This window comes from Anopheles funestus, chromosome 3RL (assembly GCF_943734845.2).
Source record: "Anopheles funestus chromosome 3RL, idAnoFuneDA-416_04, whole genome shotgun sequence".
In the NCBI taxonomy this organism is placed as follows: Eukaryota; Metazoa; Arthropoda; class Insecta; order Diptera; family Culicidae; genus Anopheles; species Anopheles funestus.
Window position 1 is genome coordinate 55,530,470 of NC_064599.1, and position 24,720 is coordinate 55,555,189.

Genomic DNA, 24,720 nt, shown 5'->3' on the forward strand with positions numbered 1-24,720 from the left:
ACTAGTTACGTCATAAACATAAATCTAGACGGCCCGAAATGACCGTTCAAACTAACTCTGAAAACAGCTTTTGAAAATTGATGTGTAATTTGTTTTCATAGAGCGAAAAATCTCCTTTATTGAAAATTACCTCTATGATATTATGTCTCGGGTCATATCATCAAAGTTTCATCTCTTAGCAAGTAGTTATGTGATCTGTTAATAGCATGGTGATAAAGTTCAGAATCCGTTGTAACAACAATAAAATATATTGTCTGAAGATTACCTACACCTACTGTCTATTAACTGAGCGTTCATCAAATGGATGAACTGGTGGAAGTGTAACCATGTCTAGGATTTAAATTTAGTATAACAAACAGTCTTTCGGAGATTCGTCACTAAGTATTTAACGTTTTGATGTCGATAAACATAATGAGATTGTTGAACAAATAAAAAATGAGCAATAGTAATGTAAACAATCAAAGCTAGGGTTATAATATCTACTCTTTCGTCCTATAACTTTAACTTTAACAGGAAGTCCGATTGACTAGGGGTTACAATATTTCCAGTAATGTGCACTTTCCGATGTAGGGCTGTGCAAAATTTGGAAGCTGCGCAAAAAAAGCTCCTGGCATGAGCAAGTCTCGTTACCGGGATATTGATGTCCAATATCGTTCAAGTAGCGGCGCAACTTCGGCAACAGTTCCCTTGCCAGCTGTACGTTATGGAGCAGCAATTCTGCATGTATGGCTTGGATGTCTATCATACCGTGCTGAGTAGTATCAATACTTGGAAGCCCATGATATAGAGGATAATCATTGATGCACGCTTCACATTGACAGTTGAATCTGTATTGCTTTGCCAAAGCATACCGTCTCTCCTTGCGGCCCATCATGCTATGATGCATGCTGAAACAATAGAGAAAAAAATCATTGATACAACTATACAGTGTAATCGTATCGCGACCTACCCATAGTTATCGTAAAGCTGACCACCTTTCGGAATGGGACGGTTAACTATAACGGCGCATCGTCCATCGAGTAAAGTGACGCGAGTCACATTAGGCGCACAGGAATGGTTCAACATGCTGAGCAACGGAAAGCATGCCGAAGCATGGTTTTCCAACTCGTACAATTGTTGATCCGGCTGGTACTCCATATAATGCAACGAATGCATGTTTACGGCAGAAGTTTGTAGATGACGCAGAATTAGGTTACCCAGCAACCCTGAGAGGTCGAAATCTAATCCACAAATTATGCCTAGATCGGTGTGTTCCATTAACAGTTTGCTAATGATGGTTGTGAAAAAGACCCGCAGCATGCGATCTTTCGAATCTCGAGCATTTGCGTTTGTCTCCAACACGTGTACCGTGTCGTAGACATCCCTCGATGTTGCCTTTGTCCAATCCATGGTAAATGCGTTAACCTTCTTTTTGTCTAGTTCACCAAGATGCTCTTCCATTGCTTGTAAATTATAGTCAAAAGAATAGATCGCAGTGATCACGACACGTAACGACAAAACGGGAAGCTTTGTAAAAATGCGCCACATGTTTCGTATAATTGGACATTCTACACGATGGTATTGTTTGTACGCTTTGTCCATACATTCGGCCGTACAGTACATGGCCACAGTACATCTTTCGCACGGTATGAGCGTAAATATGCTTTCCTTAAGGCAAAAATCACACCGAATGCATCGATAAACGTCACGCAGTAGGCGGCAGAAGGGTTGTTCCAATATCACCACATCGCCAGCGTTTAACTGTCGATTAGTTACGATGAAACGACCAAATTTTTCGCTTTCAGCCAGTTCCAAACATTCTGCGACCTGAGGTAGCGTCTCGTAAGCATTGTAGCTTAATTTAACTTCACCACCGTGTGCCTGAGAATTATCGCTCCCTTTCACCGCGCTATGTTTGTTTGCCGCTGCCAGTAAAGCTTTTCTGGCATCTTCCTCCCGTTTTACTAGTTTACCCGCCAGCCGTTCCGGGTAGTTAGAATCTCGAGCCAAACGTATATTCTCCAAGCATTCTTCGTACCGTTGCAATTCGTAGCAAATCATCGATCTATTGGCAAACGCTATGGCTCTGTCTTCTGTTCCTTTTTCTGAGAAAGCGATGCTCTCGTTATAGCATTTAATTGCCTCGATATACCTTTTCACTTTAGGGTGAAATAATTCATTGCCTCTGGCACGCAAGCTTCGTGCCTTTACGTTGTCTTTCACATCGGCGCGAAGATTCAATCGATCGTGAAAAGGGCTGTCTTTAATAAATATATCTACTTTATCCAATATGTTCACAGTATCTTCCGTAATTGTCTTCTCCCATATCTCTTCGAACAGTTCCCAGGCACCGAACTTTTCCTCGAGCGAATCGCCCATGATGAAAACGAACTGAATATATCTGCAACAGGTATAAGCAATTTTTAGATTATAGCACTTCTTGTGTTACTGAACTGCTTCGTACTCACCACCTGTACAAGATACAGAGATTCTCAAGAACCACACCGCAAACGTAACCGGGGCAAGGTTTGGCGGAACACTTAATATATTTGACCATTTATGGAAGAGGATCAAACCGTACACCGTTTCTTTGCTGTGGCGATTTGTTGTTGTTTGAAAGGCATCGCAAAATGTCATTCGTGATTGCTGAGATTCAAAATTTCAGTTGTGGTTCGATGGCTAGTGTAATGGCTACGACCTTGTTTTTAATTTTATGAATACCTAGTGCTAAAGAAATAGATATCAGCTCTCATGTTTAGTTCAAATTAAATTTAGTAGAGAAACATATTCATTCAAGTATAAAAAAAAACAGTTTTAGATCTCTAATCTTCTATTATCACATTTGAAATTTCTAGCATTTAGAATGCATGTGTTGTACAAAAACGTGTTCCAATTATAAATAGTTAAGGCAATAAAGTACTGCTTTTATTTGAACGCATATAGAACTGTGCCATTTCCGGAATCGTTCAGCAAGAGACCGTCAGAGACCTAAAATATACCGCCGTTGCCATGGTGCTCTGGTCGTCAACAAACAACATCGGTACAGCAACCGCCGAATTTTGCCAGCCCTCTTGCAAAATCGGAATCCCCCAGGGCAAAGGGTGCGTATTGTTAAAATTTTGGTGTCAGTGCCTTACTGACCTGCCGAAGCTTCCAAGTGCTAAGTGTTTTACGTCGCAAACTATCTAGGTTGTAACGATTCCAGTGCAGCGATTGTTGGCAGTCTTACGACGGATAAAATGACCGTGACAAACATTTTAATCATACTTAATCTTGGATGTGAAATGTTGTACGTGATCGATCAACGATTGAAGGCTCAATCCATACCGTTGGACAAATCTGCACAAGGTAAGGTGGGCAATTAAAGCATTGTCCTCGTCCTGTTCGTAGTTAATTGCCAGGTGGGTAGTAAATTAATCGGATAAAAATTGAACATAAAAATCACCACAATCGATTCATATTGTTGTATTCCACTTATTATTAGTTTATTTCACACAATGAGAGAACCAAAATTTCACTAAATCTTGGTGAAAATTTCATGCAATTTTGCTTGCGCTGCAAAAATGCAATTACACATAATTTTCTTAACATTATATTATGCACTCTTAGCATTATACAAAATCTAACAAACGATCAGTTTAGTTGGAACACGCTGCGCTACCACGCGTAGGATGCAGGTCTGCCTAACCAAGTGTTTAGTGCACAACCGGTTCTAATGGCATCCCGCGTATGGCGGTAAAGTCTAGCTTACTGTCGACGCTCTCGTCCAGCTGACCAATAATGGCAATATTATCGCCTCGGATAATATGCAATCCTAGTACGACTTGCTCGATACCGGTAGTCATCGAATAAACGCGTTCGTGTGATTCGTCCAAGATTACATTTACGGTCTGGTCGAAACCCTTCAGCGTGCCGACAAAGTTGCGTCCATCCGCGGTAATTATCGATACCGTATTGTTCACGTACGATTCTAGCCCGGACATCGTGTAAACTCTAACACGAGAAAGAAGTGTTTGAAATATATGATCAACTATGTGTGCACAGTACAAAATCTTACCAACTTTACACAAAACTATAAAATTCTGCAGATTGGCGGTGTTGTAAACAAAATTGCTGTTTATGTTCAATTTTCCAGACCGATACAACATCAGCTGTCACCTTGTCATTAATGTCAGATTATTGCGTGATGAAATGTTTCACAGTGGAAATATTTCATCTATATTTTTATTTACCCAAGTAACAACCCAGATTTTGTTTTGAATTGGCAGTTAAAACAACATTGAAACAATTTGTTTACATGAACATCGAGAAAGTAACACCAATTTCACGTTTATACAAGCCAGTTTAACTTGTCATACACGACCATCCGATGGAATCAAAAATTTTTGATTTGGTCGTACGACCAAAACAGTCATCCGACTTTATCTGTCAAATCCCATACAAAATTTTGAAAAAAGTCGTATACGACTGAGCACTGCCACCAGCCTAAAACTGTTGAAAATTTGTATGAAATTTGCTATCATATAATACGACGAGGCATCTGACTTGCAAATTTCATTGCTATTGTTGCATTAATTACATCCAGAATCAGAGTTATAACTTAGATTTCCATTTTATTTCACAGTGCTGCGTGAGATTACCGAGGTACTTTTAGATCCAAAGTTCCTGCACTATATTGCTACAGCATATCAGCAAAGTATGCTAACCGTGCAACAGTGTCGCGTTCTTCTAACGGATATTGCGTGTTGCTCCCTGATGCGGCTAGATATCAGCTCTATGGACAAGTTGTGGGACCTGATGGTTATGATATTTAAATGGCAAATGTTTATCACCAACAAGAACGCCCAAATGTTGCTTGATCTTACTTTTCGCCACCTGGATGGGATTGGACGATTGATTCCCGAAATGCGCAAGCAAATACTGATTGACAACGTAAAAAAATCACTCCTTGAGTTATGGGAACCATTATGCGAAGACGAGCAAACTATCGTTCATCGGAAAGTGTACAAATGGCTGAAGCCATACAACACAAAAATTTCCATTCTCATTCGGATGGGGCTACAGAAATCAACCGGGGAGTTTGAGGCGGAACCAACAAATAATATATTTTATAATTACTATATTAACAACATTGGGGAAAATATATACTCAAAAACAGCAAATTTGGCCGCATTGAAAGCCCAAAGCGATGCTGTCGGAACCACAAGTAGCTCAAACACGGACATGATAACGGCAGGACACGAAATCGATACACTCGTACAGCAACTGAACATTCAGCATGATCCAATAGACGAGATAACGGACGGCCCTAAACCTAAAGTCCCTCAATCAGTATCTCACACAAGTTCCGTACATGGTGGATTGAATGAGATAGTAATTGCAGCAGATACCAACCTTGCTGATGCTAGTAATCATACTTCGGCAAATTCTAATGGAAAAGAAATAAACCCGGAAAATGAAACTACATCGGAAGAGCTTTGCTCTAGCAGCAATTCAACGGAAAGTAATTTGGAAAAGTTGATGAAGAAAATAAAACTCGAAAAAGAAGACTTCATAGTACCCGACAGCGTACCAATAGATGCAAATGAAGAGTTGCTAAAAATGTTCGAAGAAAATTTACAATTGTGAAGCTATTTTGCTGCAGTTTTAAAATTTGTAGATGTAATGTAGTAGATTTTGTCAACGTTGGCCATAGTGTAGTCCTTGAATGTGATGTTTTTGCGTAGCGATAGAGATTTCAATAATGAACCGAAACTAATTCCGGTGGATTTACGAATAAATAAAGTGTAATGCTTATTATTTGGCTAATTTTAATGTTATGTTTAGATAAAAAAAACACTGAGCAGAAATCCAATGTTCTCTCTATTGTTTCCGAAACTTAATTGGCACCACTAGCCGTCAAAGGTGTCGATCACTAATTAAAGTTTTTATCACGGTAATCATTCATCACTAAACTGTGTAGAACTTTGACAATTTGACTAACCAAACAACTACTAACAAACAACTGACGAAAAACATATAATCTTCGATGCTCCTAACGATAATCGGCGTTCCACTTCCCGGATAATCGCATTTGCATCCTTTTTGTTGCTTGGGTGACGCATATGGATGAAATATTTCATGAAGATCTTCGAAATTCGATGTTCGAATTTTTGACAATCTTCCACACGGTAGTAGTTGTGCATGGAAGAATCTTCGCGAATGCAGATTACCTATGTGTTGGTGTAGCGAAATCCAATATGGCTTCCCTGAAAACACTGAAGTAAATACATCTTTTACGACGTCGACGAAAAAGCAGTCTGAATAGCGCGTGTGTATTGTTCTGAGCCAGTTTTCCGTAGCTTTCGAGTGGCAATAGACCTGAGTGTGAAGAAAAACGCGAAACAAAATGTCGCTGTTCGGTATGATGAACGATTTAGAGGAAGATCCTATTTTTGGGTAAGCATCTGTCAAGACCTTTGTTACCTGTCCCCGTTTCGACCATGAATTTGGGTAATGCACAGCCTCACAGATTGACTGTGCAATACATTATTTGATGCCATTTCTAACTTCCGTACGCTTTTTCGCCCATCGATACAGCCATCATATGCGCTCGATGCGCCAGATGAGCAGCATGCTGAATTCGCTGTTTTCCGATCCTTTCGGAATGATGGGTGCTGGCGGAATGGAAGCCATTACCGGTGGCCCCGCATTCGGAATGCGCCACAACGCAATGATGCCGTTTATGCCACAACCCATGAACCGGCTGTTGAGTGTAGGTGGCCCTGCTGATGGGGCTTCGTTCAGCAGCAGCAGCGTAATCTCGATGACATCTGGACCGAATGGGCCGCAAGTGTATCAAGCCACCTCGAGCACACGTACCGGACCGGGCGGTATTAAGGAGACGCGCAAAACCGTACAGGATAGCCGCACCGGTACGAAGAAGATGGCAATCGGGCATCACATCGGCGATCGGGCGCACATCATTGAGCGGGAGCAGAATATTTCCACGGGAACGCAGGAAGAGCGTCAGGATTTTATCAATCTCGATGATGAAGAGGCGGAAGATTTCGATCGCGAGTTCCAGACGAAGGCACGCACCGTCATGCACATGCCGGCACATGGACGACGTTCGGAACAGCTGGCTCTACCATCGACCCAACCAACGTAAGTAATGCTATAGGTGAAAAGCTTTGTGTTCGTTAGTACAAGATGATCCACTCAAAAGGAGAAACATAAACGCTCGTATTAGATGTACAGTGCATATGAAGCCTTAATGCTCAGCATGCTAATGCTCCCGTGATTCTGCACGTGTGTATCATATTATTTTGCTCGAATTTCGTAACATCTCTACCACATATGAGGTAGGAAAAGTGTACAAAATGCGCTAATTGGTTATCGAGCATATTGCGTTTATTGCGCTACCGAGCCACCGATAAGAATCGTTCACTCTGCTACACATAGATGTTTTTTTTTTTGGCGTATTAATTGCTGAACCACCTTTGATTGTTTGATTGTTGTCATCGTATGTTTTTTTTTACATATTTAAAATGAGATTAGCCAATTCATGTACGTAAGTGGAAGCTGTTCAAGCATCAGTATATTGCGCAGAAAAAGTCGTGGAAATTCGATTTTACCCATAGGAAATGAATGTCTGTTTCATGCTTATTATGGGATAGAGCAATTACAATTGGGTTTCGTTTTATTCTTGTGTGCAACGGATACGCACTTTTGGCAGTAGCATGTTGCTTTCGTGGTTGCTACCGTTTATTCTCGAACAATAAATCTTAAATTTGTTATCAGGACAGCAGCGTATTTAGAAGATTTTTTCTTTCGCTTCAATCAAACAAATCGTTTATTGAATTATCGTTTCTCGAAACGACTAGAGAAGTTTTCGTTTAATCGAGATGTTTCTAGCGCATTGCTCATTCCGCACTTGTGAAGCGAGAACAATCTTTCTCTCTCTCTCTGTCTCTCTATTTTGTAAAAGCTTTAAACATGTTTTAGTGGTTTATAAGCTCACTATGGATTGTTCCTTCCATAAAGCATTGTTTTTTTTTTCACGTGAGCTGTAATATCACGTATTTCTTCCTACTTATTGTGGACATCTTTTTGTTAGACTATTGCCATGTAGTTCAAGTATGTTAGAGCATAACAACGGTGTAACATGCGCCCGCTATAATGTCGTTACACCGCGTGCACCCATGTGCGTGCCACGCGATGGTTTCTCACCTCCACCCGCAGTCAATCGCAGCGCATATTGTCGATTACCGAGGTGCCGGAAAATGGTTGCGAATCGTGCGGCAATCCCAGCGATACACCAATCTGCACTGCCTGCAGCAACAATCAGGATCACAGCAACCAGGACAATCTCGATCAGCAACAACAGCAGCAGCAGCAGCAGCAACAGCAACAACAACAGCAAATGGTGACAAAAGCGGCACGCAACAATCGACACGGCCAGTATGTCGTTAACGGTGGTCCAATCACATCGCGACGATCAATCCGATCGCCTGCTTCGTCACCGTTGAGCATGTCAGCTTCGCCAGTCAGTGGTGCGAATCATCACATTACTACAAGGTACTGGAAGCAGGATCACACCAAATCTGAAACCAAACTAACGCCTCCACCCATATTTCTGTGTGCTCACGCGTGCGCTTGTACACGTCAATTCGGCTTTTGCCTACTAATCTGTTCACACATAAATGCGCTAATAATAATGCACTTATCGTATAGAGTGTATGTGTGTGTGTGTGTGTATGCTTTCAACGTAGAGTTGTGTGTAGTGTGTTCGATTAATATCAAATGTCTTGCTTGCCAAAAAAAAAGATTAAGAAAACCCTGATAAAACAGGTCTTTTAGAATGGTACTCGCAAGGACAAAAACTAATCATGGTGACAGATTCATACCGGTGCTTACAACTAGCCTGTTTGTCATTTTTGAAAGTATTTAAATTGCAATATTTCTGTTATATTAATTTTGTCTCCCATTACAATTCTTTTCAGCGTACATCCCCATCCATACAATACGTCCGGCAGGAAATCTCGACCACTGAAGGGTCCTTCTTCTTCCCACACGCACTACCAGTAAATCCCGCACAAACCGTGGTTCGTTGCCTGTCCAGCAGAAGGGTTTCGATCGATCGATGGGTAGGGGGTTGGCTGAATATGGCTTTCATCAACGGGATTAAACTTTCACGAGGGTGCGTATATATCGTAGCGTTGGGGTATGAGACGCGCATCAGCGCGTCCCCTTCTTTTGTTTGTTTTTTGTTTTGATTTGAAGATTTGAAACAAGAAAAAAAAACTAAAAATATTACAAAAACCGTTATAACACTAGCAAACACAATGCCTGTTTCCAGGAACATGACGCGATGCGTAGGTAGTTTGAATCCTTTTGCCAACGTGCAGGAAGAAGAGGGATTAAATAAAATACACAACAGATATTCAAATAATACATAAATATAGCCACCTTTAGTAGTACCACTAGTTACTAAGTTCCTTCGTCTGGTTGGGTCACAATGCTTAAGTGAACATGTTGTAATGCCTTATTTATTGACCATGAAGTGGATAGGAAATGAAAAAAAAGAAGTTTTATTGAGTTCTTTCTGCGTAGAGATGCGTTTTCCTGTTATCAGCAATAGAGCAAAACATAAAGAAAACCACAATAACTCTTAACATGATAAGCCAACAATGCCAACTGTAAACAACAAAGAATAATTGAATGTGTTTGCTGTATTTCACTATACGGTGGCATGTAGTGTGACACGGGTACGATAAAAAAAAAGTTGTGTAATTTGTGTTTAATTATCGCTTATGGTTTTGCTAATGATTTACAATTCTTTTCACCTCTATAGGAAATTAGTTTTTATTTCTTTTTCATATCCTTTTTTGCGCTTCTTAGCAAATAAACCAAATTTCAATTTTGTTTAAGTCAATCAAAGAATGTACTATCCGTTGCAAGGCTCAACACACGAATTGATGAGTGTAAAGTGAAATGTTCGGTACGATAAAGGAGTATCTCTCCTTTCCCGTTCCCATCTTGAAGTAGTGAGTAAGGAAAATAATTGTGCTTAAAATATGTAGCAGGATGAGTATATGTGGGCAAGATTTGTGCACGAAGCAAGAGCAACTTTCTGGTCCTTCTTTAACTGAGGGAAACATACATTACCACGCTGACACTATTGCGGACCAGTTGGTTATCTTGCTTCCTTTGTTCCCATCTCACACGGGTTTGCTACCGCACGGCTGCCCGATGCGCGAGGTGGGATGTTTCATAATTTAAGAAAATATAATACAGATCACAACTACAAAACAAAAAACACTACTTTCAAAAATAAATATTTGCCAACAATGTGTAACAGACGAAACAGCGTTGGGTTTTTGGTGCGTAACAAAAAGAAAAATTAGAAACGAAACAGAGTTTTGTACGAGTGTTTAATTCTCATTTATTTTCAAGAACAATAATTTGTTGTAGCGCGCACTATGTGTGTTACATTAGCCGAAACTCCGGCCCAAAACGAAACTGTTTTCCTTTCTCTGTTGTAACAACAAACAAATGCAAAACGTACGGGGGGTACGAACAACGATAACACACACACACAAAATGGTGGGATTTTACCTATAAAGAATAAATGCTAATCTCTGAACTAATTGGCCACGGTTTAGTTGGAATTTTGCAAGGTTAAACATTTTCTGCTTCATGTTGAAAGTTTCAATTGTTCTTCGATTGCATATCGATGGTCGCTGTGTGCAATAGAAGATGGAAGTATTTTTTTGTTTTGAAATTCTCCTAATTTTACGCAACTATAGCCAAAAGTGCGTATGTGTTTGACACGTGCGTTAATGTTGGGTAATGTTGTGTTTTTCCTCAAATTTAAATCGTTTCCTTTGTTTGAGCTAGGTAAACAAAACGGACCAATTGATGTGTTCCTTAACACACAAAACCCCTATCCTAAATGCCGATTCGCCGATCCGTTTCTTGTCGTTTCGATAGAAGTTACCAGTAAAGATCATAATGCAATATTTATACTTTGGTTTTTGGGGACGAAAAGCAAGAAGCGTAATATCGTTCATCCTACAAACAACGCGAGAACAAAGCAGCAAAAGGGGTGGTGGTTCTTTGGAGTTTTTTTTTCTTCTTCTGCTGAGCGTTCCTTTCAATAGAACTGCTTCAGCTGTTCGTAGGTGATAAAGAAAATTATGTTCCACGGGCCCATACGCACCCAGGTCGGGATGAAACCTTTGTACAGTGCACGGAATCCTTCATTTCTTACAGTTTGTACCGCACAATCGAGACTGCCGGTATAATACAGGCGTGGTGCGGTTGTGGTTGTGGTGCTGGTTGTTGCCGCCGGTGTCATGCTATGTTGAAGTTGGTGCACCCGCCGTTGATTCATGAGACGAGTCTGGGAAATGAACAGAATGAATATTGAATAAGGGGTCTTAATATATTGCATTTTTTGTTTTACCCTCTTACTTACTCTTATCACATCGATTGGAGTTGAAGCAATCGCACTTCCTAAGCTCGCTATAAAACTAGATCTGGAAAAACGAAGAAAAAAAAACAAACATTAAAATATATTCCTTTTTGAAAGTTACATTTTGAAACTTACATGAAATGATTTGCAACCTGATCACCGAACGTTTCCATTAGATGCAGTTTGCAGAAATCATACACCGGTAGCTCAACGGCTGCTATCACCGCTGCTCGCTGTGCCGTTGGACCTACGCCCCGCCACAACCCGCGCAAACCTTCGTGCACGTAAATTTCCCGGAAGCATCGTAACAGTCCCACATCGCTGGTACCACGGCCGTGTACCTGCATCCGGACCTTTAGCACGTCCGTCGGATTAGCGATCGCACTCGAAATTGCACCGGCCATCGTAGCACAGGCCGCATTACACCAGAGGTTCTCATTGCCAGCCTTATCGTGTAGCAGTCCCCGATCCGTTGCCACCTTCTTGAGCGTGTAGTACGTGCCGAACTTGATTGTTCCGTATGTTGCTTGCCGTAACACTGCCGGCCATATGCTAGTAGCAAGGGATGGAAAAAAGGGACAAATTAAAATAAGCTGCTTAAGCAGAGGTGTAAATTTGTATGCGCCGATAACAGTTTGTGTTTCAATTTTATTTGGTACGTGCATACTGCTGTTAACCGATGTTAATCTTGATCTTTAAACGTATCATAATTTTAAGAGATAAAAAAATTACTTGCATTTTTTCCCGTTACCTTTCTGTTTAGTTAAATTTCTTTGCTTTACTAGCCTGTTGCACGGTCACATTTTCGCTAACACACACAAAACATGCGTTCAGTTTTGCTTACCCAGAGTAAAGAGCCTTTACACCTTCTTGGCGGGAAATTTTCACGAACGCATCCGTCATGCCACGGTACCGCAGCTCGCTGTGTGATCGATCAGTCTTTTGGCCTTGAATTTGCAAACGAGTTTTAGTTGTGTCGATGGGAAATGTTCCTGCAAGTGACGAGAGGAAAACGGATGAAATGGAGCACGTTTACGGCACAACGGGGAACGGAATGGGGGAAAGGAGACCCAAGGGAAGGGTTTATGTTTTCCGTTCATTCCAGTGACGCACGGAACCCGGGGTAGGTTATATAATGCAAACGTGCTATACTCCCTTGAACCCTTATTTTATCAAGATCAACAAACGCCGATCCGAAAGGTTCCGTCTATGGTGGCGTATGCTTACCAAATTCGGCCATTATCGATGCCATGCCGCCGTACACAAACGGCCTCCAGTCGCGTATATCACCCATCTTCGAAGCCGGATCGTTCTTTTTGCTTTTGGTGGCGTTCCTGGCCTGTGTTTCTTAGACCTACGAGAGAACCCTTTCTCTCCACACCACACACTATCAACGCAGCAACCTTTGTAAACACACAAAGTAGCCTCCTGAAGGGCACGTCGTATGTACGTCACGGTGGAAAAACAGATCGTGCCCGGTGGCCACCGGCGAGATGTGTGGAGAACAGATCGTGTAGCAGTTGCTTGGAAAACACGACCAAGTTGTTTGCCACTACGCTCTAGTCTTGATGCTGCGGATCAACTTTCCGACGAATTTTGCGAACGTACAGTACACGAAACATTATGAAAAGTTGATGTTTCCGACGATTGGAACGCGAGAACGGCTTACTTTATCCTTGCAGATGGAAGGACATTTTGTACGTACAGTGAATGTCGCAACAAAAATCACACACCTGCCCCAAGCAACACAGATCGGTCAATGGTGAATGCTAGTTGTCAAACGAAATGAATTTTAAAATTACATAAATGTAGTTTTCTTTGACAATGATCGTTAAATGATAGTAAAAAAACAGTAAAATAATTTACGAAGAGTTTAAAATCTTAACAAACATACATTTTATGTGCAAAATATAAAATGTAAAGATTGCCGGTCGATCTGCATGGTTACTTGGGAAACGGCATGAGCTCACCTTCGTTTTGTAATTGGTCCTGCGGTTGTCAAATGTCAAGTTTCAAAATGTGTTCGAAATATCCGTTACAAGTAGCAGTTTTCGAAACTAGCAAATTGTGTAGAATTATGGATCTTTAAAAAAACTCATATTTTATACTTAGTACACGATAAAACACGAGTAACAAAACGCATACAACGCATTGTTTACGGAAAAACATAAGAATCAGTTTTGCAATTTTCCTTTTCACAAACACGTGTTTGATTGCGGTAGTTATGACACGAAACAGTTTATATATTAAATAACTTTATTTCAGCAAGCAACGCTCCAGTGATAGTGTATGTTATATATGTGATGTTCAATACAGTTCTCGGTCGTGTTCTGAATGTGAGCGATAGTGAAAATTACAGATACGCTAATTAAAACGATCAATTACATAGAGGTGACTAAAGTTTGAAAGTGTGATGTTACTCCTTTGTTCTATATCAGTTACATCAGCGGGTTGATCATTGACACATCAGCACAAACGCTTAACGATGACTATATTTGGCTATTGCAATAGATACACACTCACACACCGTTACTAACATCCTAAGTATCATCGAGTATTTCAACGATTTATAGCAGAAGCTGTTTTGCAAATCATTTTCCAACAACATTTTATTAACGCATTTAACGACCAACCGTCGTGGTCTTCGGTCGTCGGTGTAAATTGTAGCGGGGCTCCACACTACAGCGTGTTTTTTTTATTTTCCTATCACAGTACATATGTTGGATTAAAACTTAAGGTTACAACACTGCATAACCATAGTCTACAAATGAGGAAAAAAATAAACACTATTCCCATCTTTTTAGCGCGTTATTCCACACATTCAGACTATAAGGACCCTGGTAGGTTTTTGGCCGGTAGGAAAGTTATACTCCTGTAGCATCATTTTTCCATTGCGCAACGAGAGGAACGATCATAGGGATTTATTTGTAATTTAAGTAATACAGCAGTGTGGCATTCTTACAAACATGGGTCAAAGGAACAGGAACTAACCACTAAAACAAATCTAAACATACTAAAACTATGTACAATGACTATCAACGTGCCCGTTGGTGTGTGTGCTTTCTTACGTACGGTCGGCGACCGTCAAATACACTAAATGAGCATTATACAGACTGTTTCTAGAAGTAAATCCTGCAGGCATATATGATTATTATACTACCGACATTAGAAAAGAGTTCTCTTCATCTTTGACATTGTTGTTTGGATAAGTACAATACAAACGAAGTACATTGGCTAGCTTAGAAATCCTCAAACAGTTGCATCTCGATCTTGTCCAACGATCTCACCGATTTCCAATCCGTTTCCGGATAGTCATCGAAGTTGCTCGTATCGTCCTCCTTCGAGTTAAACACGTACGTTGGAACGATTGGCGGCTGTGTAAAGAGGAACACACAATTTAGATAAATATAAATATTTTATCAATTTTTTTTTAAACCCAATGTTTCTTACTTTGAGCTGCTTTCGTATCACGACATTCCAGTCCAAATGCTTAAACCACCGGTGTCTTTTAACATCTTCTGCTCCGTTCTGCAACATTAACAAAAAAAAAACGCTTTCATAAAACTAGAAACAATGGGAAAATACAAAGATTCCAAACGCACCTTCATATTGCCCAACCGTTTGGTACGATCCAGTACTAACAGCTTCTTGACAAGATCCTTCGCGATCGGGTCGACATGCCGAGACCATTCAATTTTGCCACTGAGAATTTTTTCATATATTCCAAACGGGTTATCATCGTAAAATGGAGGATACCCAACGATCATCTCGTAGATAAGTACACCTGGGAAAACAAAGAGAGGGTGAAAAACATTAGTGCTGAGTGTTGGAACATATTCGCTTGATAGCGCAAAACCCAGCTGTAAACATCTGTCCATCATAAAGCAACATGCCAAAAACCTTGACGATGAGATCCGGCCACTGGACGGCCAACAGATCCTTCTCGCCGTAAACCAACACAATCGCTGCGGGACGGAAGTTGTTTATTGTTGTGTGTTCGCTTTTCTTTTCGGTTTTACGACCGATCGCCGTACGGATCGTTACCTACACACTCATGGCCAACTCACCTAGTGCCCACCAGTCGACTGCTTTGTTGTGGCCCTTGGACTGAATGATTTCCGGCGCAAGGTACTCGGGTGTACCGCACAGCGTCCAGGTGCGATCCTTCAGCTTTTTCGCGAACCCAAAGTCGGTAATCTTCATATGGCCTTCCCGATCGAGCAGCAGGTTTTCCGGCTTCAGATCACGGTATACGATCGACAGCGAGTGGAGATATTCGAGTGCAAGCACAATCTCGCAGGCGTAAAAATTTGCTGTACCGCTATCAAATCGTCCTGCGTTCCGTAGATAGGAAAACAGTTCACCGCCACTAACGAACTCGAACAGCATGTACAGACAGCAGTCATCCTTGGAGTTCCATCGCCTGGAGTGAAGATTTATGGAGAGAATAAAAGCTATCATTAGCCGGTTCTGGTGAGAAGTGATGCAAAGCAATACAAACTTACATGTTCACAATGAAAGGGTGGTCGATTTCTTGTAGGATATTTTTCTCATTTTTCACATGCTCGATTTGCTTCAATCGTATAACGTCCGCCATTGCTAGTATCTTCATAGCCCAGTACTTGTTGGTGATCTTATCCCGACAGAGGCAGACGCGTCCAAATGTGCCCGTTCCTGGGAAATAGTAGAAAAAATAAAAGAAAACAGAAATGTTAATGTAGTCCAGTAAAAGTCCAGAGTCTAAAGTAAACATTAAAAATGCATCACATATAATCTGAAAGCGATAAATTCATTTATTGCAGTTTGCCCTATATATTGTTTCTTCATTTTATGGAGCATTTTATTGACAATTGTTTGTAAATGGTAAGAAAATAAGGAAAATTTATTCCCTTTTGTGCATTCCTTTGTTCGAAATCAGAAATAATCACACTGTAGTAGAAAAGAACTGGAATATAATAAATCATTCAAGAGCGTGCTCTCAAAATGTACACGACCACGTGGTAACAGAAAAAGATATTTTTTCGCTTATAGACAACCAACGAATGGCTATTCAAAATCAGTGGAGATTTCGATACAGAATTCACCAATACGCTCCAATACTCTGCCTTGTACAATTAACTTCCCCTACACTGAGTCTAAATATATCAAAGAACAATTAAAGTTTCTGGTCGTCTCGATCACATGCCGGATCTTGGCTTCAAATCTCGTCTGTTCCAAAAGTAGAAGTGACCTTTCCCTCATAGTTTGTAGTCCCAAAATCTCTTATCTAAGAGCATATCCACCGTCAAAGTTATTTTCATTGTATTCTCATTATCAGTAAGGTTTTTTTGATTTGTAACAAAGGTTTGAACATAATTCATGCAGGTTCCTTCAAAAAGTTCATATATGTAAAGGAACAATTTTCAACTCTGGAAAGGACGTAGAAACACATCCAGAAAAGCTAATGTTAGTGCTTTTATTAAGTACATATAAACGATGAGTTGAAAGACCCTTCCGCTTGGAGATCTGGAGAACTTGGGGTGTACATTAAGAATGTTGACATAATGCTTGCAAAATTTCATCAGCACAAAAAAGGGTAATTAAAAATGGATTTTAAAATATCTCTGTATGGAAAGTGAAAACGTGTGATAGAACCTTTTCGAAAAGAGTCCCTTCCGGTTTGAAAAGATATCTTCCCTTTTTAGTCTGGGAATGGATCCACCGTCGCATCCCAACAGTTCAAAGATCGCGTACCACCTTCAATCGGTTCATTCGCCACAGACGCTCACGACCAGACGAAACTTGCCTTTCCATACGCTTCCACTTTTAAAACCTTCCCATGACGCCGGCCGTATACATCCCGCCAAGCTCGGCCCGAGAGTGATTGACAGATGGATTGATGGATTAATGGGTTATTGGTCTGTTTGGCCACGCTGCCCTGCTGCTACTATCTCGGACACGGATGATGCTTGCATGTCTACTGGGCAGTAGGGAGTATCGAGACCATGTTGTGGAGGTATGGTGTGTGCACCGGTTAAATCAGATTTCCGATTGAAATTACCGTATCCATTTAGCTGGTTTCGTATACCACGACCCTGCGTGATCTTCGATACCGGACTTTGAAAATATGTCCCGTGCCAACAAGAAACGGGGGGGTTTCATCACGAGAGGGAGGGTACAAAACGGGAGGAAATTTGAAATTTCTAATTAGGTTCTAATTAAAACACCATGCATAACCCACGCCTCGCATAAACGTCGAGACCAATGTTGGTTTTATTGCACACAAAACGTTCCTCCGGTAGGTATTGGGATAGTTGTAAACATGACCTTCAAAATGCATTCTCCTCTTGGACCGGGAGTACCAAGGATTTCAGTGTACAAAAACAAAACAAAAATCTATTGACCTTTAGACAGATGGGGATGTAAGGGTTCTGGATAGAGCTTCAACGTCCACTGGTTTGTCACCAAGGCACACCAAAACGTGCCTATTAGACACGGTCTGTTTAGCGTGATAGTGCACCGATTGGTTTTTGCACAATTTTTTTGCGCAACCCCAGTTTCCTACATGCAATCACAAAACTGGACACTCCCAACGCGATGTGTGCCGCGCTGGTTAGTCTTTTGGCAAAGAAAAGAAAACGAAAAAAAAACGCCATTCGCTGCCAATTTCGCAGCATGATGATGCAAACCGCACCGCTTTTTCCGGCAACATCAAGCCTTCACGCCGAGACAGTGTGGCGGCTAATTGGAGGCTAAATGTGTACTAGCGTTTTGAAGCACGCATGTGTACGGGTGACGGTGGCACACGAAAGGCTATCTTTCCGGCGGGCAATACCAAACTGGTTTCATTCTACCAGCTCTGGACCAATCCCACAACAATCCCTGTAAGCCGATGGGGAAACAGATTTTGGGTAATCAGTTCGGAAACTGCATTTTGGAAGCGTTTCGCCGATGCGTCGTACATGTCAGGTGTCCGTAATAGGGGCTTCGGGGCAGATGGTGTTGTTTTTTTTAGTTACAGCTTGAGGGCAACTTTCGCTTTCGCTCAAAAAGGGAACTGTTTTACTGTAGTGAGACGTTCATTTCGAGTTGTTTTTGTTACGACGTTGTGATGTCTGTTTTGTTTGCCTTTGTACCCGAAGCCCACTGGAATGATTAATGATTCGAGAGGGAAGACATCTTACTTGTCCCCCCCGCGAGTTTCGGTTTCGGCGTTCTTTTGAGCCGTTATCTACACGAAGAAAAACCGATGTCCATTTTGGTGAGTGCCCTTTGCTGTTAACATCTTTCTGGAATGTAGCAATTTCTTGGTGAGTAGATAGATTGCTTGCGTTTCTGACGTTAGGGTAATGAATTGTACAAGTTAATGTTTCATTAAACCTGTAACAGTTGGAAGAGTCATATCAAAGAGAATTGGGAGTGTTAGTTATCAGTTGCGAGATTAAATTGTTTATTAAATATACAGCCACACTTGGATAATGTGGACACCGGTTAAGAAGGAACCTATCATTTGATAAAGTCCGATATTCGATCAAATTTACCAATATGAAGAAATTAGATTATAGTTTATCTATCCGCTCAACTATTCACAGCATTTTTCTTCAATTTGTTTATCTATTTTATCAACATATAAATTCCATTAACAGAGCACAACAGTTGATCTGGACAGCTAGTTTGCAGTAATTCATGACCTCAATCTGGTTCCAAGTCTAAATAGTACAGCAAGTCGGCATAAACCGTGGTTGAGCAACTTTACCAGTATTTTAATCTCTGTAGATATTGTTTTTCATGAGTTATCGTGACTCGTAGTATAAGGTTTTGAGCTAATCCCACCGACCCCAATTGGAGTTTCAGTTTATCCAAAAAAAATATCCTGAAGAACCCCTAAAACACCTTTGACTACAAGCCATCCAAAACTCCAATTTCACTTCTTAATTTGCAACTCATTTAGCTCGCTTCCAATTCCCCTAATAACCATAACTCGGAAAGTTCATTTTTCGAGTGCAAATAATTACGAACATAAAAAATTAGGTCACTAGGCTTAGCCTGAACAACCACTCCAGCCAGGCACAGCATTATGAATTGCAAATGCATATTTAATATTCCTACTGCGGTGAAGGTCATTGGTAAACGCATCATCCTTTCTCTTCGCTTCTCCTTCGCTTCCTTCTCCACAACACACAAACAGCAAACGATGCCAAACGATCGAATCTACTCGATCGCACTTTGCTCGATTTCTTTCACCATTTTTACCTGATGCGTTCACATTTTAGCAAACATTCCCAGCACACGTTGGCACACAATAATGGGTTTCCCCCGTTTTGGTGTACAATCAATGCTGTAGCGCTTCATCAGCATCATCATCATCATCATAATCATCATAAACGAGAGATTGCGAGTGATTTTTCGAATGATGGTCGATTATACTTGCTATCGCAGTAAGAAGCAGTCAACATTGGTGAAGCGCGTTAGACGAAAACGTTTCAACATTACTAACCGATCAGCGCTACGTTGTGAAATATGATCTAAGGGGAATGGATGGTTTTACCTCATTCCGTGTGTAATTGGGATCTTGAAAGTTTTCTGTACTGATAAACCATAATCATTTCAAGACCGGATTGACTCCAGTATGTCAAACCGGAATAAAATACCATTGAAATCTCTGTAGCGACACGATCTGACAAAGAAAATGCTGGTGGAGAATTACATCTTTCCCTAGCGTCGTAATGGTCCCTTGGGGGTCTTTTTACGCCACACGATTGGTGACAACTATTGCTCATCTATCAGCATGATCATTTGTCCGTACGATCGCACGTCGCACCGAGATGAGGTGCATATGTAAGTGATGGTTTAATGCGCTGCTATCACGCCGGTAATGAACTGACCGTACAATGCCCGCCGTGTAGAAGAAAAAAGGGCAAGAAGTTGTTTGCTCGCGAGAAAGCGAGAAGAGATGACACAAACGGGAATGGAAACGAAACTGACGACGGTAAATAGTTGTGATATGCTTCATGCATCTGCGGCTCAACACAAACGTTTTCCATTTCCCATTCCGTTTCCAGGTGAAGTTGGAATTGTGGCAGGGTAAAAGGGGTGAAGCATAAAAAGGGGGCCCACCATGACCATGGCCATTGGAAGTAAACGTAGTGTGCACATAGTCATCGAAAGGGGTTTTTCGTGTTTTCTCCTACTGGTTTGTTGTTTTTTTTTCCTACCCTTTTCTATGTTTTCCCCCCGCAACTAACTCGCAGTATCGTTGATCGATGTCGCCGTCTTTCACGATTGATGGAACGGAAGAACCTCTTATATATAGTTTTTTTTGGTTTTTGTTTTGCTTCTCGTTCCGCACCGGAAAGGGTAAGTTTTTCTTGCTTCCCATCATAATGTTGTTATCGGGCATGGTCCTTCGTAGCGTGTCGGCCCGTATCGCATAATAATAATAATAATAATAATATGCTTCAAGAGCAATCTAATTAGAAGCATGATAATATTGATATCGTGCTGAGGAAAGCAACAGAAACGACGAGAAGCACGAAGTAAAGTTACGCGCATAAAATGAAATGTTACGCTCGGGTTCGTTTGAAGAAGACTTTAGCAAAAGACACCTGTTGCATTTGCAGGGACCAACAACCTGCCAGAGCGATAAGGTGGTTTTGCTACGTTAAAAATTTTCGAAAAAAAACTTTACAATAAGATGCGAATAAAAAGGGTTTCAAATATTAAGCCAATTTCATTTTATAAATATTGCAATATGGTAATTTATAATTGTTTAATTTATCCACGAAAAACAGTTAAGAGTAAAGAATTAAAATTATTTAAATAAATTAGGAAAATAAAATGTATCCTCTGTATAATAAATTTAGTTAAAAAATAGACATGGACTTGTTATGATGGATTAAACTGCTTAATACTGTACTTTGGTTGAGTAATTTTAACACAGTTTGCCATATTGTAAATAACTCATATATTCGTCTACGCGTTTTTCGTTTAGTATGTCTATATAATGCCTAATGAGATTTATTTTCGTGACGAAGCTTTATGGCAGCTTGCTATTTCAATTATTTTCTAAAGAAAGGCCTAAGTTGAGAAGTGCTCAGTACTTCAAAAATGTCTAAATTTGTTATGTACAAACTAACTAACTACAAACAAATCGTATGAGTGAGTTAATTTAAATATCTAACTGTGCAATGTAAACTAACTCAAAGAAATTTCACTAATGAATCATTTAAAAAAACGTGAAAATGAAGGTAATTTATAAAAAAAATGAAATTCCATTTACGAAAGAGTTATTTGACTGTTAAAAGTATCCTTTGACTCTTTAAAGAGTCATGACTCACTCGTTAAAGAATCCCACTTTAAGATATTTGATTCACTCGTTAAAGAGTCATATCAATCTTTGGCTCTTAAAAGAGTCCTGATTTTTTGTGGTCCCTCTTAACTCATTCATTAACTAGTCATATCCCTCACAGACTCGAAAAAGTATCATTTTACTCTTCATAAAAAAAATTTATTCATGTTAATCAGTAACTTAGAGCTAACTCACCTTAAAGAGGTATTATTAACATCTCTAGTCTAAACACCTTTTTAAGTCATTTTACAATATTTTTCTTTTTTTTTAACTAAATTTACAAATTACAAACTAATGATTTAACATAGTTCATTGCTAATCCCTGCCATCCAACCCACAACTGCATCAATAGAAACGGAGTGGTAAACGTTTACTAATTAACAAGTTACTCACGAATGAGAAAATCATACCTTTTAATGTTTCCTTCTCTCGCACAAAACCCACATGAAACGTTCACACGGCCACATAATAAGATGCTTACGCTAGCGTGTTCCGCAACGTAGCAACCCCAACGTGTGATACCGATCATTTTATGATGGTTTAAAGTGATCACGTTTTGTACCGTTTACAGATCGGCTGTCGAATGAGTGTTTATGTGCACGATGCATTATCGTGCAGTATTCATCACTGTTTATGCGATTGCAGTTATCCGACCGGTTGATCGCAATCGACCATTTACCAGCAATTACTGTGATAAGCGATGAGTGGAGCAGAAGAAGAAGCAAAAAAAAACGTATAATCTTCAACATGTTGCGTACAAAGCTTCTGGCGAAAAAACCGGTAAGTGTGCACTTCCACATGTTTTTTGTTTTTTTGCTTAGTGTTTACTTCAGACGCAGTGAAACGTCGCTCATCTGCTTCCTTTCGTAGTGGCACAAACTTGCGAAAACTGAAGTTCAAAGATGGCTCATGAATCATGCAAACATGGACGTTTCTCCGTTCCGGAAGATTCGCTGCGAGTGTTGCGAATGTTTGACCGTGAGGCAATCGATGACCACGGTGTGATGGTTGGACAAACTCTTGGTGAAGTTGCATATTTTGTTTTACTCTTTTTACTGCTTCTCATTGTTTGTTGTCTCATCTGCGCGTCTAAAGCGCCTTTGGCGCGGTGCACACAACACCAATGGAGGCGAAAAAGTAAAAGCTCATTTTACTCAACGCATGCAATTGTTGACGATGCATCTGGTGTCCGATCCGAGCGATCACCGCGATTCACTTTCTTTGGCGACTTTCGTTCCAATACCCAAACAGCGGCGAAGAAGCGGCATTTAAACTTCGAATGTCGTCGATTAAATTGTTGTGAAGATGGAGTTTTCTTTCGCTTTTACTGTACCGTACACGATTACGTTCATCTTTTGCGATGTTTGCGGACGTTGTTGCCGTTTGCAGCATGTTTCGATAGCGCGCGTAGCCAGCTTCGCTTATCCACTTCGCCTTCCCGCAGTGTAACGAAACCGGGTTTAAAAATAAGGCTTCCAAAATAATGGTCTTGCCTGGGACTGTTAAAAATGAATCACTTTATCTTCCTGCCTTTCCGATTTTGTTACCGAAATGCGAATAAGGATATGATCGATAAGCAATTTGCAATCTGCTCACATCGCCATGTTTTGTGGCCACGGTGGTCAAACGGCAGAGTGCAATCAAAATGTTCATCTTAGGGTGCAATTATCGGCACCCATCTGCACCGTGGGTGATTACAACATGCGAAATGAAGCTTTTGCTTGCCTCCGCTGGTTAATATTGTAGCAAAACATGGAAAAATAAAAAAAAGGAGAAAGATGGTAAAACACAGTGATTTCCAATTGCATCAGTTCGATATTTGGTGTGTTGCAAATGGATTTATATCCAGTGTTTCGACTGTCTGTTTTGTCTCGCTTCAAGATTAAGCCGTTATTTCTCTGTTTTGCCAAAGCTTACGATTTTCCAGGGCGTAATAATTGTACGATACGGTTGATGTGCTTGCAGCACAGTAAACTAGTATGGCATAATAGTTCGAGCGAGTTAATAAGCCGGCTTTAGAGTGAACCAAGTCACGTACGGGTTGACTAAACAAAATCGAAAAGAAAACGCTTTTGGCCAGAAGGAATTGAAACAAGTAAAGCTTTGAAACAAGTAAGCGGACCTAGGGAATGATACAGTTATGGTCAGAAATGGTCAGGCCCCATCGTATAATGTTAAAGTACTTTAAAATATTTAATTTTTAATAAAACTAAAGGCGAATAGGCGACTTTTCATGGCATAATCTAGCGTCAGCTTTTCAATTGTTGTGCAAATCACTGGGAAATCGCCGGGATGACAACGTCTTACGTTTTCAGCCAAAGTATCCATTGCCAAAGTATCCAGTACTAAGTACTTTAACGAGTTTCCAACGAATGGTTCACGATTACGCGGACCGCGGACGCGGAGAATACGCTACTACCACCTAGTATTGGCGAAATACTATATGCACCAAATACCTAGCAAGTATAAATAAAGGAATAATCAAAAATGGAAATATAGCACTAGGAATATGACATTTCTTATATTGAAACCGGTTGTATAAGATAAAGAATCAATGCCTTATGGCAGCAATCTGCCATAGCAACTGTAGGAAAATTACAGTAATGAGAGTTCAACGTCTGCAGAGACAACGCTAGACATGCAACAGCCATAATTTGGGTTAAGGAGCTCGTTTGGAGCCCTGGAGATCAAAAACTCAAAAATCTCTGGAGAACTTCTTTTAGAAATAATTAAAGATCCAGTTATATTATAATCTGAGGCAACTTCTCCAATCTTAGTTCATTATAACATATGTTTAGTGTCACTATATACGTCCTTAAAAAGATATACGTCCTTAGAAATAGACTTGCACGCGAATCTTCAAGAAAAAGATGAGATTTTTTGGGAGAACAATTGATAATGGAAAAGCCATTATAACGCCCAGTGGCTATGAAAGAATGGTCCGGACTAAAGCGTT

General features: G+C 40.4%; 6 protein-coding genes across 7 annotated transcripts in view; 2 read left to right on the forward strand and 4 right to left on the reverse strand.

The window, feature by feature from the left end:
- On the reverse strand, window positions 1-2,563 carry LOC125770173 (SET and MYND domain-containing protein 4). 2 transcript variants are annotated; one of them, XM_049439529.1, is made up of 4 exons: window positions 2,448-2,563; window positions 950-2,380; window positions 500-887; window positions 1-464 (listed from the first exon to the last, which is right to left on the reverse strand). In XM_049439529.1, the coding sequence occupies exons 2-3, from the start codon at window positions 2,356-2,358 to the stop codon at window positions 527-529; spliced, it is 1,770 nt and encodes a 589-aa protein (XP_049295486.1). In that variant the 5' UTR covers window positions 2,359-2,380; window positions 2,448-2,563; the 3' UTR covers window positions 1-464; window positions 500-526. The 2 variants fall into 2 exon arrangements, with proteins under 2 accessions (XP_049295486.1, XP_049295485.1); XM_049439528.1 differs by having other exon boundaries at window positions 1-887.
- A 426-nt stretch (window positions 2,564-2,989) lies between these two features.
- LOC125770223 (uncharacterized) lies at window positions 2,990-6,121 on the forward strand. The gene is made up of 2 exons (XM_049439609.1): window positions 2,990-3,327; window positions 4,604-6,121. Exons 1-2 carry the CDS (start codon window positions 3,219-3,221, stop codon window positions 5,605-5,607), a joined length of 1,113 nt encoding a protein of 370 aa, XP_049295566.1. The 5' UTR covers window positions 2,990-3,218; the 3' UTR covers window positions 5,608-6,121.
- LOC125770289 (U6 snRNA-associated Sm-like protein LSm8) lies at window positions 3,434-4,554 on the reverse strand. The gene is made up of 2 exons (XM_049439699.1): window positions 4,037-4,554; window positions 3,434-3,972 (listed from the first exon to the last, which is right to left on the reverse strand). The coding sequence occupies exon 2, from the start codon at window positions 3,960-3,962 to the stop codon at window positions 3,675-3,677; it is 288 nt and encodes a 95-aa protein (XP_049295656.1). The 5' UTR covers window positions 3,963-3,972; window positions 4,037-4,554; the 3' UTR covers window positions 3,434-3,674.
- A 95-nt stretch (window positions 6,122-6,216) lies between the features above and the next one.
- Window positions 6,217-10,327, forward strand: LOC125770231 (myeloid leukemia factor). The gene is made up of 4 exons (XM_049439628.1): window positions 6,217-6,417; window positions 6,559-7,125; window positions 8,203-8,538; window positions 8,964-10,327. The coding sequence occupies exons 1-4, from the start codon at window positions 6,368-6,370 to the stop codon at window positions 9,046-9,048; spliced, it is 1,038 nt and encodes a 345-aa protein (XP_049295585.1). The 5' UTR covers window positions 6,217-6,367; the 3' UTR covers window positions 9,049-10,327.
- Window positions 10,328-10,863: 536 nt separating this feature from the next.
- Window positions 10,864-13,200, reverse strand: LOC125770245 (mitochondrial uncoupling protein Bmcp). Its single transcript, XM_049439647.1, has 5 exons — window positions 12,665-13,200; window positions 12,282-12,429; window positions 11,573-11,989; window positions 11,441-11,501; window positions 10,864-11,365 (listed from the first exon to the last, which is right to left on the reverse strand). Exons 1-5 carry the CDS (start codon window positions 12,729-12,731, stop codon window positions 11,117-11,119), a joined length of 942 nt encoding a protein of 313 aa, XP_049295604.1. The 5' UTR covers window positions 12,732-13,200; the 3' UTR covers window positions 10,864-11,116.
- A 475-nt stretch (window positions 13,201-13,675) lies between these two features.
- Window positions 13,676-24,720, reverse strand: part of LOC125770178 (cAMP-dependent protein kinase catalytic subunit PRKX) — a 44,660-nt gene continuing 33,615 nt past the window's right edge. The window contains exons 4-8 of the mRNA XM_049439533.1: window positions 15,943-16,111; window positions 15,505-15,860; window positions 15,040-15,221; window positions 14,888-14,965; window positions 13,676-14,811 (exon numbers count right to left, since the gene is read on the reverse strand). Coding sequence (XP_049295490.1) covers window positions 14,677-14,811; window positions 14,888-14,965; window positions 15,040-15,221; window positions 15,505-15,860; window positions 15,943-16,111 — 920 coding nt within the window. The 3' untranslated portion in view covers window positions 13,676-14,676. The remainder of the gene's footprint in view (window positions 14,812-14,887; window positions 14,966-15,039; window positions 15,222-15,504; window positions 15,861-15,942; window positions 16,112-24,720) is intronic.